The sequence below is a fragment of the Phasianus colchicus genome, unplaced genomic scaffold (assembly GCF_987193195.1).
Source record: "Phasianus colchicus unplaced genomic scaffold, bPhaCol1.hap1.1 HAP1_SCAFFOLD_60, whole genome shotgun sequence".
Classification (NCBI taxonomy): Eukaryota; Metazoa; Chordata; class Aves; order Galliformes; family Phasianidae; genus Phasianus; species Phasianus colchicus.
The window spans coordinates 384,487-404,821 of NW_028325236.1; the positions used below are offsets into that span (position 1 = coordinate 384,487).

At 43.0% G+C, this 20,335-nt stretch overlaps 1 protein-coding gene across 1 annotated transcript; it reads left to right on the forward strand.

Annotated features, from left to right (window-relative positions):
* The first annotated feature begins 460 nt into the window (after positions 1-460).
* LOC149911678 (E3 SUMO-protein ligase RanBP2-like) lies at positions 461-19,261 on the forward strand. Its single transcript, XM_090133391.1, is given in 25 exon segments — positions 461-654; positions 1,724-1,791; positions 2,275-2,386; positions 3,153-3,305; positions 3,958-4,188; positions 4,568-4,713; positions 5,003-5,195; positions 5,783-5,873; positions 6,624-6,684; positions 6,686-6,831; positions 7,346-7,524; positions 7,614-7,789; positions 8,094-8,217; positions 8,472-8,630; positions 9,342-9,479; positions 9,567-9,704; positions 9,909-10,088; positions 10,175-10,258; positions 10,749-10,887; positions 11,061-11,158; positions 11,667-12,624; positions 12,627-12,896; positions 14,233-14,406; positions 17,777-17,891; positions 18,671-19,261. Coding segments are annotated over 25 exon segments (4,293 nt in total). The 5' UTR covers positions 461-579; the 3' UTR covers positions 18,756-19,261.
* Positions 19,262-20,335: the final 1,074 nt, after the last annotated feature.

Sequence of the window (20,335 nt, forward strand, 5' to 3'; positions counted from 1 at the left end):
TCAGAACACTACACCCACATCGCTTAGGACATCTAGAGCCTACCGCAGCTTTGTGAGAAAGGATTTCTCACGTAACTCGGTAACTGCGTTTCTAAAACACGCTACTAATGTGCGCACGGAACTTCCACTTTTCACATCAGCTGTTTCTAAGGATGCGCCACAGCGCGCTTCTTCAGATCAACCGCCCTTTCCAATACCCGACGCAGAAACGACGCTTCCGCTCTCCGCGGCGCGTCGCTACGGGTGAGCAGAGCGGCTCGGTACGCCTCACCGCGCCGAGCTCCGTAAGACGCGCGAGGGCAGGCCGGCCGAGGACGGGACCGGCGGCGCGCGCAGCCCCTCGCGGCGCCCGGCAGCCCGCGCCGAGCGGCCCGACGTCCCGCGGCTCAAAGCGCCGCCGCGCGAAGCGCGAACCGGCCGCTCGGCGCCGCGCATGCGCCGCCCCGCCCCGCGCTGTGACGTCGCGCGTCGCCGCGGTCGGCAGGGAGGGCGTTCCGCCGCGTGCGGCGGGGAGCTCCCTTAGCGGCGCGCGAGTGCCGGCCTTCCGCCGCTCCCTCTCCCTCGCTCCTTCTCCTGGCCATGGCACGGCGCACGAAGCCCGAGGTGGAGCGGTACGTCGCCTCCGTGCAGGCCGCCGCCTCCTCTCCCAGAGCGGTGAGTGCTGCGGCCCGGCCGGCGCCGCCGGCGGCGCTCCCTCGGCCTTCCCCGGGCCGCGGTGGGGGCCGCTCCCCGCCCGCCCCGTCCCTCCGCCCCTCCCGCGGGTGCCGGGCCCGAGGGCGGGCTCCTCCGGCGGGGAGTCGAAGCCGAGGGAGGCTGCCGGCGGGCGGGCGCGGAGTCGCCTCCTCGGAAACGCGGTTCGCCGCAGCTGCGCGCCTCGGAAAGCCGCTGAGCCCTCGGCGGCTTCGGAAGGAGCCCGGCGGCGGGGCGGAGTTCGGCTCCCTCCCGTTCCGTGGGCACGGTCCCCGGGCTTCCGGCCTTCCCTCTCTCGAGGAGCCGGAATAGGGAACGCGTGCCGTTCGGCTTTGGGCTCGTTTGGCCGCTGTGCGGCTGCTGTTGCCGTGGGTGCGACGGCGTTGTGAAACGCCGGCAGGAAGAGAGGGAGAGGCGGGGGGAAATAGCTCTGCTGCCTGCGTTGGTGGCTGGGCAGCCGGGTGATCCCCTGCTCTCTGGAACGACTGGCTGTGGAGCGCGGTCGGTGATGGAAGTAGCTGCTGGTCTTCCTGTTGCGTTGATTTTGGAGAGGAGGGTTGTGCGAGGCTGCCGGCGTTTCTTTTGAAATTCCTTTCCAGCCCCGTTTACGAGGAGGCGGGGCAGGCGAGAGAGGAAGGTGACAGAAGCATGGACAGGAGGAGCTTGATTTGTGGCATTTGTTTTCTTCTGCAACGTAGATAGGTTGCAAGAGAAACAGCTTGTATGTAGCTGACCCCATTCTCCTCTCTTTAGTCGGAAGTGTGCTTGTGAAAAGTAACAAGTGTGAGGACTTGCTTTGCTACTAACCTCAGTTTCGCTTTGGTAGCCTTTGCCAGTTACTGGGAAGAAATGTTATGTTCTTACTCCTGTGTCTTTCAAAAACAAAGCCCAGAGTACAAGGAGTGAACTGGAGCTGATAACTGTGAAGACACTTTAGGAAGTATTATGCACCCCTGGAAAGAAGGGTCTCCCTACTCAATTACTTCAAAAGTACTGTATATTTAAAATGTACCCTTTGTTTTTTTTTCTTCAGAGATCGTTAAAAGGATTCTTTTTTGCTAAGCTGTACTTTGAGATAAAAGAATATGAACTTGCTAAGAGGTAATAAACGTTACGTATGTTGTTCTGTTCTTTAAAGTGTGATGGGAAAGTTAAATGAAGTAGAGTGGAGAAATGAAGACCGTTGTCATGCTGTTTTAAGGTAGCGGCAAATGGGAAATATGGTGCCATTTAAATCTTCCTAAAACGGCAACTTAAAGCATGGGTAGTTACGTGGTGCTGTAAAAACCCATCCGGTAGAAATGTCTTTTATGCCATCGTGTTACGTCCTTCTTACAGTTCCTGTGAGCTACTGCTTTATTTAATGAAGGCCAGTGCTTGCAGGCAAATATGCAACATCTGTACGTGTAGCAATAATGTTGTGCCTTACTTGAAGATCTAGATCAAGCCCCTTGAACTAAATACAGCTAACTGTCCTGTATGACAGATTAAAGTCCCACGTTAGCTGCAAGGTGTGGGGGGACTTGTAATACTGAGGAATACTGATCCTTCTGGTTTTTCTTTCTTTCTTTATTTACTCTGTAGATATACATCTATTTATCTCAGTGTCCGAGAGAGAGATCCCAAAGCGCACAGGTTTCTGGGACAGATCTACGAGGCTCAGGATAACACGGAAGAAGCTTTTGGGTGTTACAAGGTAAGCACCTCACTCACCTCCCTGTCCTGCTTTATTCCTTTGTAAATGGACTTGATCTTTGTGCTTCCTGCTCTGATAGTCTTCTTCCCGCTGCCCTTTGGACTAAGAATATGTGAGCCCTGTAGAATTCTGCAGTAGGGATTATGGTGACAGCAGTAATCTGGCTGCTACTGAAAGACTGGACTGAGAGTGTTTTTCAGTTGCATTGTTTGTTTTCTTGTTAGCGGTGGGCTTTTTGTTTGTTTGTTTCCTCAGAAGTAGAGGGAATGGGGCAAATACAGTTCCGATTAGGTAAGCATATAAATGTGAACTTCACAGTCTGTGTTTCATTATTCGGGCACCGGGGAGGGAGAGGATACACACAAAAGTCTTGTTGCCAGCACAGTGACTGAGTGCCATCAGTCTTTGTGACTTAATTCTGTTTTCCGGAAGCCTCCGTATTAGGTTAGGCTGGAGATACCCCTGGTCTGGCTGTCTGAGTAGAGCAGCAGCGGGTGGTAGAGGAGCTGGTTTTGACATTGTTTCTCTTATGGTGTTCTGAATTCCAGCAGTTGTCTGGGTGTTACAAACCAATGGTGGCCTTCTTGAAAGGGAAAAAGGCTTTTCTTAAAGTAGTGAGAAAGTATTTATTGATAGTTCTAATTTGACTTGCTGGGTCTGTTTAATGGGGGACATGTTTGACATGTTTTCTTTCTTGTTCTACGTGGACTGCAAGATCAAGTTACTAGTAACCTTTTTTCTTATGTGCATGCATGGGGAAAACCAGCGTTCTGTGGAGCTGAATCCAATGCAGAAAGATCTTGTACTGAAGATTGCAGAGTTACTATGCAGTAACGACATCACTGATGGAAGAGCAGAGTACTGGGTTGAGAAAGCTGCCAGTCTCTTCCCTGGGAATCCTGCTGCTTACAGATTGAAGGTAAATTCCTGCTTCTGATCTCTGTTCTGTGCCTAGAAGAAACTTTAGTTGCGTCAAGCGATGGGAAAACCATGGTAGTAATATTATCCAAGAGGTCAAGATTAGATAGGTTAAGTATTGTCTCTATTACATGACTACACTGCTTTCTAGTTTTTTTTAATTTGAGTTGAAAACTGTCAAGTGTATGAGATGCTGTTATTCCCTAATACTGTGTAAATGCTTTCAGTCATACAATCTCACTTTTGTACAGGTGTTAGTTTTCTGGAGCACAACTGCAATGAAATCAAAGTCTTGAGAGGCTTGTGCTTTGGGATTTTTTGTGTGGTTATGTTATTTTATTTTTTTTAGACAAGCTGTTCTGTATTGACGTGTGTCATCTTTGAACCAGGTGGTTTGACAGTCTTAACTTAGCATCTAACTTAGCATCTACAGGATGCAAACTCTAAAGCTTTGGGTTTTGTGTTTTTGTTTTTTTTTTTTTTTCCCTCACTTCTAAAATGTTTGTCAAACTCTCAGTAGCACCTACCAGCTTTCCAGAGCAGTTTGAGTAATGTAGCCTGTAATGGCGATGAGAAAACAGTCAGGTAACATAGTTGCTGAAGAGGCTCTCGTAGAGAATGAAATTTTAACGTGTTGCCTTTGTATGTGATAGGAGCAGTTACTGGAGCGTAAAGGCGAAGATGGCTGGAATCAGCTCTTTGATATGACTCAAACCGAGCTCTATGCGAGACCAGACGATCCCTACCTTAACATCAGACTGGTTGCTCTCTACCGTTCAAATAATAGATTAAGAGATGCTGTGCTTCATTGTCAGGAGGCGGAGAAGAAAATACCTGTAGACTCCAGCTTGGAGTGGTGTTTGTGCGTCATAAAGACATTTGAGGTATTTAATCATGTTTTGATCCTGTCATAATCTCCCATGTCCTTGAAACCGGTGTTATTCTCTTAGTATCGTTACAATGGCAGCTAATTCTCAAGTGGCTTAACTCCTTTAAATGTAATGTCTGTGGAAACAGTGATTTATTTAGGATTTTCTTAAGCCTTAAAGCGTTGTTTAGTTTCTAGCTGAGGTATTAAGTTAGATACAGCAGCTCCATCAGGGAGGGAATTGCTGAGGCAAATAGTTCCTGGAACATTGCTGCTGAAGAATACGTTAACATCTCACCTGGGAAACTGGATTATGTAGCAAGAAGTTCTGGAGAAACTCTTGCCTTCATAGAAGGATGGCGGTTCCTCATTCTGTGATGAACTTTATTCTTTAGGAATATCTTGAATCAGTACGAGACTTGGAGGCTGATAAAAATAATTGGAGAGCTGTCAAGAAGGATCATCTGCTGGCCTATTCTAGCTTGGCTAAAATGACGCTTGCTTCTAGAGATGTTTGACAAAGCAGAGGGGCCCTTGAAAGGTACTCTTTTAACTGTTCTGCTTATTTAAAAAAAGAAAAAAAAAAAAGAAAAAAATTGAATATTTTTTCTGGGTCACCGAACTTCTAGCAGGCATCATTTTCAGTGAGTAGCTGTTTTATGGATGGAAGAGGAGTTCCTCTGTACTAACTGCAAAGAGCAAATGTTGCTAGGCTTGATCCGCAAGCTGTGTCTGAGCTAAAGGCCTCAGAGAAGACTCAGTGATAGGGGTCTAGTATAAATCCTGGGAGACCAGGACTTGGTTGAAAATGAATCTTTTCTATGTTCCAGTTTTGATTGTGTGCTTCACTCAGTGAAGCCGTGTGCGGATGGACCTGATGAGCTGTCTCGTACCTTCCTTGAAATGAAAGGACACTTCTACATGCACGCTGGAACTTTCCTGCTGAAAACGGCCCAGAACAACGAGACACAATGGAGAGATGCATGTGAACTCGCAGCATTGTGTTACCTGAAAAGTTTCCACGTAAGTCACTCTTCAGTTTGTGCCTGTAATTGTTGCAGTTCTTGAATGCTCTCACTGTATGCGCACTGAACGCCTGCATTCCAAAAACTAACTACTGTTTTTAAGGCTGTCTCCTGGCCAAATCTTACCCTTCCATACTTGTTTAAAAGATTTCAAGTAGTGTGAAGAAAATCTCATCTGTTTCACTTGTCAGAAGTAAAGTGACTAAGGGCTAATGAGTGTGTTTCCTATAGGCTATTCCCTTCTCTGTAATGCAGCTAAAATAACTAGTATTAAGGTTATTGGTATGGGGGGGAGGGGAATGACCTGAGTAGCTCTCATATACTAATTCCATAAGCAGCAGAGCTTGATCAAGCTTAATTCTTTGCTTTATGGAATAAAATCAGCTTTCCCTTTTGCACAAGTGCTTGCGTTCAAAACATTGCTTTCTCTTGTGTGCTCTTACAGCTATTTGCAATTGTTCAGTTACTCACCTTGTGTCCTTTTCAGGAAAGAAACAAGCTTGTTTCCTAACTTTTAAGACTAAATGAGGGTGAGTTGTTTTTTGTTGAGAAGAAGCTGTAGCAGTTCTTTTCTTTCTTTGCCAGATTCCTAAACCAAAGTCAAAACTAAGAAGAGGAGATCGTGCTGGGCTAGATGCACTGGAAATGTTGGCCTGTGACCGAAAAAGCCAGTCTGGTAATAAAAACTAAGAATTATAAATGTTCCATAGTTCCATTTTATGAGCAGTTAATGTCAGAGTTAATGGCTTGTTAAAGAGCACACTTGGCGTCTTGGAACATGCTATCAAACGTTCTGTATTTTGGCTACGTATGAAATACAAAAGAGCGGTTTGATCCTGACACGTAATGGGCTTTTTCTTTTTATTTCCAGGACATTAAGATAGAATTTAACTTTCAGTGTCTCCGAGTCTGCTGGTTTCTGCCTACTAATATACTATTTGTAAGCATTGCTAGTCCCAAGTATAAAAGAAAATATTGCTCCTTTCCTGTCACTTTTGTTCCCTTCTTTGTTCCAACAGGTTTGGTGCATTTTTTTTCATTTTTTTGGTGAAGCCGAGGTAGTTGTTTTCAGTATTCATTATCCTGTGGGCTCTAGGTGAAAACGAAGAAAACACCGGGCATCAGGCTGAATTGTTCCTGAATAGAGGAGACTGACAGCTACTTATTTTGAAGACAATTGCAGTGTCATTGTAATAAAAATACACAGTAATTCTGGAGAACTGGATTTGAAAATGCCTTGGGACTGCTGTCAGCCCATATGCTAAAAGGGTGACTTAATTATAGGGAGAGTGTAAGTTAGAAATTTGTAAATATCATAAGGGGAAGTCTGGATTCCCAGCCTAAAGCAGCAGGAACAACCCACTGCATCAAATATTGTTGTCCTTGTTTAAGTTGAGTGTTCTTATGTGACATTACGTTTTTCTAGGTCATATGTTGCTGAACTTAAGCCACGGCAAGGAAGACTTCTTGAAAGAGATTGTGGAAGCTTGCAAAGAGAAGTGGTTTATTTACATTGTTTGAAAGTCTGTTTGGGAGTGGAGCTTCTAAAGAGAGGTCTTTTCTCGGCACAGATGATATGGGAGATGTCAGTCCCCAAGCACCAGAGCAGGGAGAACTGAGTAAATGCGATATTGGTAAGAGATGCTACTTAAACTCAACGTAAGCATGACTCTGTATTAGAGGTTCTTCTACAAGTGCTTCATTTGCCACAAAAGACAAGTGTCTGTAATAGCTGCTTGTGGTTGCCCTACTCAGAGGGTGCTTTGCAAGAAGTTTCACTTTCAGCTGTAGCTGAGGGGCAGTATCATCATGCCAGGTTCTGAAGAATTTCTCACATACTTCCTGCTTCCACACTGTTGTCTTCTGGTCTGCTCTGACTCATTTCCAATTGAAACTGGAAAGTGCTTGTACGCTGGTGAGTGCTGATAGGAAGGCCCACATTATTTATGTGTAATCTGTGAACACAGGTGACAGGCATAAAAATGAAATAATTCCAGGATGAATTGTGAACTAATGATATCTTCCCATTTTTTAGGCTTAACTTGATGATGAAGTCTGGCTTTGAATTTGAGTGTAACAGGAGTAGAATGATACCTTTCCTAACGAGGATGCAGATCCTAGCTTCTTACAACCCTTGTTTTTGCGTAGGTGCAGTTCGGATGCACAGTGGTAGTCTCCAGCACCTTGCATGGCTTGGCTTGCAGTGGAATTCTATGTCAGTGTTATTCCCACTGCGCAGATCATTACAACAACTTTTTCACTTGCCCCAAGAGACATCAAGACTGGAAACAGATGCTCCTGAGTCCATTTGCCTGTTGGACCTTGAAGTAAGCAAGCTTCCTAAGTTCTTAAATGCATTTAAATGCCTGTTTTTTGCTACCTAATACCTTCTGTTTGTTTATTTTCACCAAAACAGGTTTTTTTACTCGGGCTGGTGTTCACTAGCAACTTAGAACTGCAAGAGAAGTTTAATACTCAGCGTGGCACACATCAACCTCTGTTCTTACCGTTGCTGCTGTGCAAACAGTTCTGTACTGAGAAGCAAAGATCCTGGTGGGATGCTGTTTGTGCTCTTATGCAGAAAAAAACAATGTAAGGCTGCTTCAGTTTGGAAATATTGGAACCAACCTTCTAGATGGCTTCTGAATTGATTCCCATAGGTTGTGTAAAACTAGTTCCTTTTGTTTGGCGTCCTTTAAATGTTAAATTTTTTTTGCTGTAGGCGTGTGAGATGCTGAAGAACTTTATAAAAATGGGCTTTACATTTCTGACAGTGCATTTGTAAAGAAGAGCTAGTTTAGGACTGAAGCTGCTTGTTATGTTCATCAAACAAATGACGTGTGAACAGATGAAAAAGAGGGAATACTAATTGAGGAATATTTCTTTTGATATTCAGACCAGACTCGGCAACCAAACTGAAGCTTCTTGTACAGCACGGAGTAAGTACTGTGCGAGCCCTGGAGAAACACGGCCTTCAGCCTGCCTTAATTATACATTGGGCAAGAAGCCTGCAAAAAACAGTACGTTAAGATTATCTGCAAATAAGTATCATCTGTTTTTCTCTAATTTTGCAAACTTCATAGACTAAATAAAATCAGATGAGAATGTAGTATTGAGAACTGCTGCTACTAATTTTGATGGGATGTCATGCAAGGCAGTTGCTCTAGTCAAATACTCTTACCTCACTACTCTCAACTGCATCAGAGAAGAATAAGTATGAATAACACTCTATTTAAATATTCTGCGATAGTTTGAATTTCTCTTTCTTCAACAGGGCGTTAGCCTTAACTCCCACGACCAGAAAGAATATATTGGAAGAAGCGTCTACTACTGGAAGAAAATTTTGCTTAGCTTGAGAACTATCAAAAAGCACAGAAGTATTCCCGAACCTGCGTATCCTCTCTTCAGACATTTCCATAGTGTGGACATCCAGGTACTGATGGATTATTCAAAGGTGAGAGTAAGAGGGGGTTGTATGTCAGAGGCTTACATATGAATTGTTAGCTGGTTGGTTTGTTTTTTGTTTCAGTTGGCTTTGTGTGTTGATGGGTTGTGGTTGGTTTTATTTTTTTTTTTGTTTTTTTTTGTCATTGTACTACTAATACTGAGATTTGGTAGTATCTTTCTGTTGAACTTCTGAGTTTTAAAACTCTGATTGGAAGATACTGAACTGCCTTAGTACCTCCTCCTATTTGACTACTGCATGGGAATTGCTGAGTCACGGCCTGAACCTCTGATTAGTCACCTGAGGTGAGCAATGAGTCAGCCCTGGGAGCACAGGTGAAAGCAATTCACCTGTGCTGCAGGAAGGGGTGGAGCCTGGCTCTACCTCTCCTAGACCCATTTAAGAGCTGACTACCAGTGGGGAAGGATCTCTCTCTCTCTCTTCAGAAGATCCACTCCACTGGTCTTTCCTGAGCGAGCCCACGACACGGGTGAGCCTTCTATTTATTCTCTTTGTCTCGCTGTGCCTAACTCTCTTGCTTATTTCATTGTTGTAACATCTTAATATTATTTGATTATATAATATTCCTTTATATAATTTTCATTGATTATACAACTACTTACTAGATGCTTACAGTCACTGACTGTTCCAAGTGTCCACACTGTGTCATGTGTGACATGTCTTTTGCTTTGGTTGTAGGTCTTCCAGGTTGCAGCCTATGAAGAAGAGGCACGTGTAGTTTTTGCAATGCTGGATGCAGCTGAAGGCAAAATGGATGATGCTTTACTAGCGTTTGAAGCTATTAAGAAAGTGGTTTCGTACTGGAATCTTGCCATTGTAAGTTTGTAAATTGCATTACTTCAAAATGCTTTTCTATTACTTACATTCTGACTGATTATTCCTAATCCATATGCTGTTACTTAGCTTTATCAAAGAAAGGCAGAAGAGGTTGAGAGTGGTGATACGTTACCAGAAGAACGCAAAGCCTATCTTGTTAAAAGAAAGCATTACCTGATGAAGATCATTGACGAAAGCTCCTCTGACCCGTCAGTAGCTGACTAAGTAAAAGAATTAATGCTTGTGTGAGTTGTCGTCTTACGTTAATGTTAACAGATATAGGGCTTTCCTGGGGGAACAAAAACAACAAAAAACACCCAGAATTTCTGTGCAGAAAGCCTTGCAAACTGTGCAGCCGTAGATCAGAGCACAGCCTCTTGCTCTGAGGAAGAATTGCGATCATGACTTGCGTTTCAAATACATTTCTAGCTGCCGGTATCTGTTAAAGCTGTAACGGAAATGCTGAATGCAGTGATCCAGGAGCTTGGAGAGAATGGTGAAGAGGGAAGTCTTGCCTCCGGAAATATCTCACCAGCTGCACGCGTGGAAGTAAAATATTCAATTCCATCACCTAAGAAGTTCTCTTTCTCGCCAACAAATACCTACCAGGTATATTAGCTGGTTACTCTTCTAGGGAAGTGTTACGTTTGTATAAAAAAATCCAAGTTCAATTAGTTTTTTTCTTTTCTTTCCAGTTTTCTCCTAAGACTCTCTCTCAGTGGGCAGAAGATCACAAGTCCTTACTTCAAAAGCTGTGTCAGCACGTGGAAGCTTTAACGGTAAGCAACTTTAGTCACTATATTCGATGCAGAATGGTTGATCTTTTTGTTCTGGTAAGTACTTTGTGACCCAAGCATTGAACTTCCCTTACCAGGCTACCTCTTAAAACTCAGTGAAGAGAACTGCTATAAACATCTGCTTAAAGTGAGTTCAAGAGTAAAACTTTGTTGCCTACAAACTCTGATTTGGTACTCAGATATGGGAAGCAATCCTGAGGATTGTGCGTGCAGAAAGTTGTGCTTTCTTCAGCTTAGCTACTGTCATCTTTGTTCTGGGTTTATTTCTAGCTTCAGGGAACAGTCTCAGTTTCGTAAAGCATGGGAAGATCATAGGTTATTGCAGCACTTAACTCATCTTTTTTGTGTGTGTGTCTCAGACCTTGAACATGCTTTTAAATAGCAGAGGAGCGTAGGGATCGTTCCTTAGGTTTTCTCCAAATACCAATGTAACATGTTTACATGCTCTTAATTGAAACACTGTCTTTAATAGAATGAAATACGGGAAATGAAACGTAATAGTTCCAGTGTAAATGTATCATCTCACTGCTGGCCTGCTGGAAGCTATGAAACAGATACAGTGTCAGATGGTTATCGGAGAGCACAAAATCTTCATGAAGCTCCTTTAAGGGGTAAGTTGATGCTGAATTTTTAATTGAACACTTAGCTAAACGGAGTAAGACTTCTTAAAATGTTTCTGCAGTGTTCTGAGATGAATGAGTAAAACTGGTCCCCTGGGAAAGTTCACTCAAGTCAGTAATCACAAAAACTGGATATAAGCTCCTTTCTTGGTGTTCCTTTTCAGTTGCTACCTCTGGCCCATCTGTTCACTGTAGCCAGTCACCTGCTTGTAACTCGCAGTATCTTCAAAGAACTGCTGCAACCAGTGTAACACCAACAAAGGTGAGGACATACGAATCCGCTCAAGCCATTTCTACTGATGTGGTGAACTGGTTTTGTTTCTGTGTGTAGCAGGATATAACTGCGGTTCCCTAGAGAGCGTTTACTAAACTTGAGGTCTGCTGGAGACAGGCAGAAAGTTCCGTAATCAGCTAAGCTTTGGGATATTGGGTTTGGGAGAAACAGCCAGCAAAGCATGTTTTTAACCTGCTAACATATGTCCTCTGCTCGTTGTCTGCATTGTTCTTTTCCCCAAAATAGTATGGGGGCTTGATTTTTTTTTTTTTTTAAATACTAAAGAAAAATGAGTCTATTCAGCTTACGCTTCTCCCCAGTCTGTGTTTTCAGATACCACTCAAGTTTTGAACGTATGATTTTAGTTAAAACTGATTAGAGTTGAAATCTCATTTTATGGTACGCCTTGCTATTAAGAGTACATGTTGCATGGGCTTTAGCACCCTAATCCCTTTTCCTCCTTTTCCACAAGGAAGTAACGGTGCTTTTTCTTTAGGCACCTGTCTGTGGCATGGATGGACTTGCACCTCAGCAGCGTAGATATGCTCATCAACAAGCAATCCGCACGCCACCTCTGCGAAACACTTGCGCTGCCATGTTTCCTCAAGACACGTATGGCGCACCTTGGCATTTTGATGCTCCATCTGCTGGAATCATTTTGCCTTGTGGTGATCGCTACAACTACAGCCTTCCACAGGCAAGCACAAATCCACCACTGCCTGAACCAGGCTATTTCACAAAACGTGTGGTTTTAAAACCTCTAGAATCCAGTGTTAGTGCCGCACAGGACAAATTGGGATCTGCCTTTGCTAAAAAGGAAGGCCAGTGGAACTGTGACATCTGTTTAGTAAGAAATGAACCCACTGCCCCAAAATGTGTTGCTTGCCAGAATACAAGCAAAACTAATTCAGAAGTATCTCTTCAAGAATTTTCCTTGAAACTTGAAGGGAAAACACCAGCATGTACCTCTCAGAATCTTGCAGATGGTGAAGCAAAGCCTGCAGAGGAAGGATGTAATTTTTCAATGTGGATGCCTCTCGGTGGATTTAAATTTGGTATACAGGAGTCCAGTAAAAATACCGCTAAGAAAGATGATCCATCCAAAGAGTGTACAACTGACTTGACAAACATGGATGAAAAAGACAAAAACAAACTGCCTTCGAGTAGTGGAGTTACACTCCAGTCTGAAGAAACAGCAGACAGGGACAAGAGTGAGCACACCCGTGAGAAAGGCACGTTGGTAACATCTCATGTTTCTCGTACTAATGCAGCCAAAGCATCTCCTTGTGGTAACAACGCTGTAGCTGTGCTGGAGGAAGCTACCAGGGAGAGAAGCGACCTCGGCCATGGTGGTGATGCTTGTGATGCCACCGTAGAAGCTTTAGAGGTATCAAGCACCTCTGAAATGCCAGCAAAAACGGAGGTTTCTGCTCCAAAGTTTGTATTTAGATCTGAATTGTCAGGAGCGTTTTCAGTAACAAAGAGACATTCCCGTTTGGGAATACTTCAGCCCCCGGCTCCCTCTTTGGATTCAGCTTGAATCGTCCAAGAAAGAGCGATGAAGGAACTTCAGCATCTCGGAAAGCAGAGCAGGAAAAAGCGGGAGTAGCTGAACCACCCAAAAGCTGTAGTGCTGCTCAGAAACCTTGGGAGAGCGAGGCATCCCAGCCGGCTCCTTCGGCACAGGGTGGGCCCTCCAACTTCTCGTTTAAAATCCTGGAGAAAGGTGAGTGTTAATTGAACCAGTAATTTATTCAAGTGTGCAGCTCATTAGTCAGTCACTTGTTAACGCTGGTCATTGTGTATTACTTCTTCTGTCTTAATAGTATGTTGTTTCTTTCAGTTCTAATGCACGTCTGTGAATCTTCAAATCCTAGACTTTCAACTTGAGTAAATATGAAGTTGTAGTTCTTTGCACGTAAGAACAGAAGCGTGCCTTATGCGGGACTCAGTGCAACTCTGTAGTGAGAAAGGGAGTTGCGGGTAGGATTTTGGAATCTGTCCGAGGCGTCAGAGTTGATCTTAGTGTTGCTTTTTTTGTAGGGAAGGAGTTTGGTACTGCTAGAACCAGGAGATGCTAATATTGTTTAAACAACGAGGCGTTGTTTAAAATGTCAGGGTGAAGTGCTGACAGTGCATTTTTTGTGTTGAACTGGCAGTGTTTGTGCTCAGGCCTCGCTCTGACTGGTAAACTCCGAAAACAGCAGTTGTGCTTAAGCTTCAACTCGAATTATCCCTTCAACTAGGAGGCATCCTTCTTGTCTGCTTCCATTCCTTTCCAGTAACTTCACATCTTTAGCTGGAGCCTTTGTTTGTCGTGGTTTTTCTTCTTGTACTTCCCAGAAGTATTGTGAAATAAGCTCTATTCAGTCTCTGGTTAATATCATCTGGAGTTCCAAATGCTCAAAGTTCATCGGTAGCACACGCTGCTGCTGACTGCTTTCTGTTTCTTACTTTCTTTTTCAGTCCTTGGTTTTGCTTTTCCTCTGTAGATGATACCCATATGGCTCTTCTGTGTAGTTGTATTTTGTTTGGCATATGGCCGTCAATAATTCTTGTAACAATATGAAAATGTTGACCTGTTCTTGGTCTGAGACGTGAATTTCAAAAGGAAAGTGTATAGTGCTACTAGAACCAACAGACAATTATTTACAATAAGTTTACAATATTTAAATTGAGAAAAACTGTCATCTTCCATTTGGCCAGTCACTCTTTCTGAGGCTGTGAGTGTCTGTGTACTAATAAAAGGTGGCACGTATTGAGCTACCGGAAATATAAGTAAATGTCAAAGGAAGCTAGTATCTGTAGTGGCAGTTGCAAGATTGAAGTCTTCATTATTGCATGGAGGTTCTTTGATAGCAGCAGAAAACCCAAGTATGACGGATTTACAGTTCCTTGGTTATCCTGAATGAGTGTCTTTTTACATAATGATGTTATTTCAAAAGCTCTACATTTAAGATGTTCTGAATATCGTTAGGTTACTTTATAATGTATGTGCCAAAAATGATCACGGTATTTAGCTGTCTTATCAGCTGTTTTCCACTAATCTTTGTGCTTTGCAGCAGGCCCCCCAGTCAAACGTGAATGTGTTACTGCTTGGGAAACTAAATCTTCTGAGCAGAAGGCTAAAGGAGAAACTCCACAGGTCCCTTCTACGTCTGTCTGTGGCTTTAGTAGCAGTGCGGAGGATGCCAGTCCAGAAGGCTCTCAGAAAGAAGTAAAAACTCAAAGAAAAAGTACGAGTCAAGTCTTTACGAAAGTTTAGGCAATAAATTTGCAGTATTATTCTTAGACTATTTTCACTTAGTGAGAAATAAAGCGTCTGGCAGATTAGAAACTACTTGACTTCTTTGACTGTGTCTCAAGTCTGTTCTGGCACTGGAACTATGGTACTACTAAGAACTTAAGTTTCTCTGGGAGAGAAAGGAAACAGCTTTGCCTCCTAAAGTAGAAACAGCTTTGGCTAGTAGAATTCCTCCTAGCAGGTATGTAAGAGTTAAGTGATTTCAGAGCAGTTTCCAAGGGAAATGGTGCTTGTTTTGGAATCGTACTGCTTCAAAGGTACTTCAGTCTCTTGTTGAGTCAAAGCTGTGTGTGTTTTAAGAGTGATGAAGAATGTCTGAAAGCTTCCAACAACAATTCTTGTTTGCTTTTTGTTTTTCCCCAGTTGTTCACTTCCCTTAATCCCTGGTAGTTAGCTGTTCTGAAACATTAGTAGCACTATAGGAAAGTTGGAGACTGAGAACTTACTATCTTGTTTTTACTGTACTGCTGTTGTAATTAAATGAAGAAATTTATCAATTTGTGGAAGGGAGGGAGGGGAGAGAGAAAATGTGGTTTTTTTGGAGGGAGTCGTTATTCTTAGTGTCCAGACTTAATGGAGTTTGAAGTTTGTATCTTTAGGCTCTTGTGGCTTATTTGCTTACTGTTTTATTAATCGTACTGACTCAGTCTCTACAAGTAAGGAATAATTACATACTCCATCAACCAGTGAAGCAACAGCAACAGTATTTGTGCAGTCAGCTGCCAGCAGCGGAGAAGCAGAATCCACAGAAACTGCTCGCGTGTCAGAGAATTTACCAGGAGGTGATGATACAGCTTTTTAGGAAGTAGAACAACTTGCTTGAAGAAGCCTGATGTAGCTTTGTAAGGCTTAACTCAGTTGTTCATGTCTGGATTTCGTGTTTAACCTTAGTATGCCTAATAAGAGGAGAAGCTTACAATGACTGTAGTCTTCTAGTTTGGCTTCCTGTAAAGAATAGAACTTAATTGCAGGTTAGTATAATGACTAAGCAAGACTGATAGAGCACCAAAAAACAGTATGTAGTGTCCTTTAATTGGAACAGTTAATCTGATGAAGTCTGCAAAATGTTGTCTTCCTCTTTCTGCAATATCTTGTCTGCCTTTCCTCATCCGTTAATCATATTATGACGTCTGTTGTTTTCTTTCTTGCCTTGCCTGCTCTTTTTCTCCTTCAGAAATGCTTGTCTGTCACATGTTTCTCCAGTTCTTTCAAGCTTTTCTTTAACTGTGGAAGATGTGTTAATTGAAGGATGTTAAAAGGCAGTAATGTGCACATATAAAGTGAGGAGGATACGCAGCTGTGAGGCCTCCATTTATTATTTTCAGTTGATTCTTATTCTGATCAAATGCCAGTATTAAGTTACTTAGCAGCCTTCATAAGGGGAACACCTGGAATGCTAACAGTGCTGGGTTATCACTCAGCACATCATTCAGCAGACCTGAAATTTCACTGGGAAATATGCCGGCACACTTGATAGCTTAAAAATGAATTTCAAAGGCTGAAATCTGTTGGGCTCTCTCCTTTTGAGAAGGCAGGGCTGTTCGGTCACTTCAGTGCATGATGAGTATAGAGCTGTGGGTACAAAGCCACTGAAGAAAGGAAAACATCGAATAATTTTGGATTATGATGTCAGAATTGTAACAGTGTTGTTGGTGACAATTTCTGGGGGAAATCATGCATTACTGTGCTGTGTTTTAGGTGGAGGTAGTCTGGAGAAGAAGATGAAGGAATTCCCTTCAAAGAGAGGGCGAAATTTTACAGTTGGGCCAGAGATGCTGCTCAGTGGAAGGAGCGCGGTGTTGGAGAGCTCAGGGTCCTCTTCCATACACAGAAGAAGTGTTACAGGATCCTTATGAGAAGGGACCAAGTTCTTGAGGTGTGTGCAAAGCATGTCATCGCTAAAGAAATGAACTTAGTGCCCTCTGAAACATCAAACAGTGTTTTAATTTGGACAGCTACAGGTGATGCTGGTTAGTCGGTTGAGTGGTTTTTACAGTTCTTTTCAGTATCTTCTGTAGTTTGTTTGGCTTTGTTTTACCCTGGAGATTATACAGAACAAAAGCTGCTGATCTCTGGCTGCAGTGACTAGAGCTAAGGAAATCTCGGATTTGTTTTCAGATGGTGAAGTGAAAGTAGAGCAATTTGGGGTCAGAGCTAAAGTTCAAGAACTGGCCAATTCTTTTGAGAGGAGACTTGGAGAATGCCAGGAAAGCTTGTCAGAGCTGCAGAAGGGCCACCTCTCTCTGGCAGCGGAGCTGTCAAAGGACACCAACCCTGTTGTTGTGTATTTTGTTTCTGCCAGTGACGAACCTGTAGGACACACAACCACGGAGCTGCTTTCAAATATTGTCCCTCAAACAGCTGAAAATTTCAGGGCCCTGTGCACAGGGGAGAAAGGCTTGTGGGTTCAAGAATACCACATTTCACAGAATAGTTAGTGACTTCGATGTCAGGTAAGCTTAATGTGAAGGCTTTTCACTGAGAGAAAAAACCCATCTGGGCTGCAGCACTCCATGAATCCTGCCTGAAAGTGAGCTTTTCCAGTTCTTGAATGTGGTGAGAGTAGCCGAAATCAGCAGGGCTGCAGTCAGCAGCGATGCCTCAAGCTTTCCCGACACTTCTAGAGACCATCGCATTTTATTCTTGGAAAGCTATGACTTCAGGGGAATGCCACAGACTTGCATGTTAGACTTCGTTTCGTTCATACCTGTTATCTGCCTGATCACTTCTCTTTGGCAGCTGTTGGATCTGTAGGCTCTTCAGAGCCGGGTGTCAGCCTTTGGCAGCAGCAGGAGGCGGAGCTCCCGACGTATTGCAGGCAGTGTTTGCGCTGCTCAGGGCCTTGGCTGCAGCGTGCGTGCAGAGAACAGCGTGAGTGTTTGGCATGGCTGTGCAGCAGAGAATATGAAATGGTAGTTTTCTCACTTCCTCAGTGCCTCCCAGCACAGGACTCTGTGGTAGATCAGAAATTGGTGTGCGTGTTGGATTTGCTGTTTAGCAAGTGCATTCTCCTGCTGTATCTCTGTGTGTCTTTGTATTCTACTGTACTTTGACTGCAGGAGTTTTCTCGCAGGAGGGTCAGGGCCATCCAAACTCAGTTCTGTTGTGCTTTGAGTATGGAGCTCTTTCAAGCCTTGATTCTAGGCCTAGTGGAGTAGAAGCCAACACTGTGTGAACAACAGTTGAAAAGTGTCCTTTTCTAGAAGAGGAGCAAGGTGATGTAATTCTAGCAATTCAGTTGCAGGCTTCTTTTAACTTTGTGTAGCATGGCATTTTACATCCTGTTACTATGTTTCCTACAGGTGAGTTTGTTATTGGTTGCGTTACTAAAGCTATGAACAACCACTGGAAGTGCTTCTGCTGTGATATCTGCCAACAAGTATTGGCAGGAGTTGGATTTGTCAAGAATAACGGCAGGTGGGTCTTCACCCTTCCTTCTATCACTGATAATGATGAAAATGGAATGACAGTTGGGAGGGATGTAGAGGTTATGGTTCCTAAGGCTTTCCTGCTGAGATGGAGTAACCAAAGTGTCTTTTATGAGAAAAAGGTCTAAGAATGCATCACAAAACTGAGAGTGGATATCTTAAAATGTGTGCATAAAATATTAACTACTTGTCTACTTCGACACCAGATTTCCTGTCAAGTGTGTTTTGTACCTGGTGATGTTTCAGGATGAGTAGGATACACTGTGGTAGACACTTAAAAACAAATCAGATGCGGAAGTTTTGTCATTTTTAAATAGATTTTTATTTTCCCAACAGGGGTTCCCCAATTTGAGTCCAGTTTATCACCTTTTTCACTAATAAATGCGCTCATTTCAGTGGGATCCTTCACGGTTTTTTTTTTTTTTTTTTAAGTAAACTGTGTAGCCATTGATTTCATGCTTTTAATGCAGTACATGTGGTTATGTAGAGAGTTAGGGCCCGTTTTGCCATCCAGCTTCCAATCTAAATTTCTGAAGAGTCTGAGGGTAAAGCATGGGAGTGGGGCGGGATGAAAGACTGCAATTTGCAGCACAGGGTGGTACCATAGGAAATAGGAAATCTGGGTGCAAACTTGCTTATAGCAGCAAAATGACATTATTTTTCTAATACAAAGGGCAGAAAATTGGTTGTCTTTGGCTGCTTCAGTCATTATCTTGCCTATGTTCTTTGCTTTTAGTTGAGTTGCACAAAGTGTGTTTTTCTTTTCAGATTTCCTTCATCTCGTTTCATCAGCTTCTGCAGCTGCAGAATACATAGCTGCATGTTTTTACATCCCCCAGTGATGCATGGATGAGGGGGCATTGTAGGATATAACACACGTTACTAGTTGTTTGCTTTTTAGTACAAAGGAAGCTATCATTTCATTATCATGGCAGAGGCTGATTTGAAGAACAACCTGTAGTGTTGTCAGCGGTATTGTCAGCTTATATTTTTCTTTCTCTGATGTTTGATATCACGGGGAAAATGCAGAGGAGTGCATTTTTCTTTCCTTCAATTACATTTAAGTAAATCTAAAAGAAACCTGTGCTAAGAGAGCCAGAATGTAAGCCAGGCATGACTACAGCTTTCTAACCTGTTTGAGACAAGCTCCGTAGCTATTTTCATAGAGATTTGATGCATCCTACTTAGCAGGCTTTTCTCAGAATCAATCAAGCTTGTTTAAAAAAAAATAATCATATTGAACTGTCATATTTGATGCTGCTAAAGACATTATTATAGTATAAATCCTGTTACTGAAACAAGTGCTAAAAATTAAATGATCTCTACGGAAGCTCTGAAGTTGAAATTGTTCTATTCATGCTCTCAATTAATGAAGTTTTGAACAGGAAGGAATTCACTGCTGATGCTCACGAACCGAAAGGAGAATAATTATATGGTTTACCTGCCGTGACAAAATGGGCGTCCCCATCTGTGGAGCACGTAGAAGACCAGTTGAAGGACGTGTGGTGAACGCTATGGGCAAACAGTGGCACGTGGGGGTAAGCATCAGCTGACACGTTGTCTTTCACAAGTGTAAAGGTTAACGTACTTACCTGGAATATCGCTGATCAGCTTCCATGAAAGGGTTAGAAAAGTGTGCAGCAGTGATCAGCAAATGCATCTCCTAATCCCATTTTCAACCTTGATGTGCCTGATCTTCCACTGAGAAAAGACCTCTGCCTGCGGAGCTAAAATCAGGAGATGTCCCAGGAAGCATTGCGAGGTCCTTGCAGAAGAAAATGTCACCAAGTGAGAAGCAGGATATATGGAAAGGCAGTAAAGTTCTGTGACAAACGTAGTGCTAGTGGGCATTATAACGTTTCTATGGCTTCCAGTTACTTGCCACGTAAGTATCTCTAAAGCAGTTTAGGTGACAGTTCATATTTCAAGTCTCTGTACAAGATTTACTTCTTTATCTTCCATTTAAGTTATAAAGATAAGCAGTCTAGGCCTTTTGTTGTGAAAATATCCTGTAGCATGTACTTTAATATCCTGTAGCATGTACTTTCTTCACAAGATGCAGTGGTGCTGAAAATGTAATCTTTGTCATTAATAACGTATCAGAATCACTTCAGTGCATTTTTTTTGTAACTTTTGGGTTGAAATGTTAAAGACAGTAAAAGGAATGTTATTTTAGTGATCTAAAAGTACAAAACAATAGTTGTAATTCTTATTTTCAGGATAGCTGGGCTAATCAGAATCTAGTTGCTCTTCAAGCTTAGTGTTGCTTATGTTGAGCTGTTTCAAGCTTTTACAGATGTTTAAATGAGAGCAGCTAATGACACCCAGTTTTCCCGAAGAACATAAAGACGACTTGCCACTCAGGAGTAGTGGTTTAACACAAAGCTTTTGAATGGCGTGGTCTTCCTTACAGCTGCAATTCTAAGATGACCG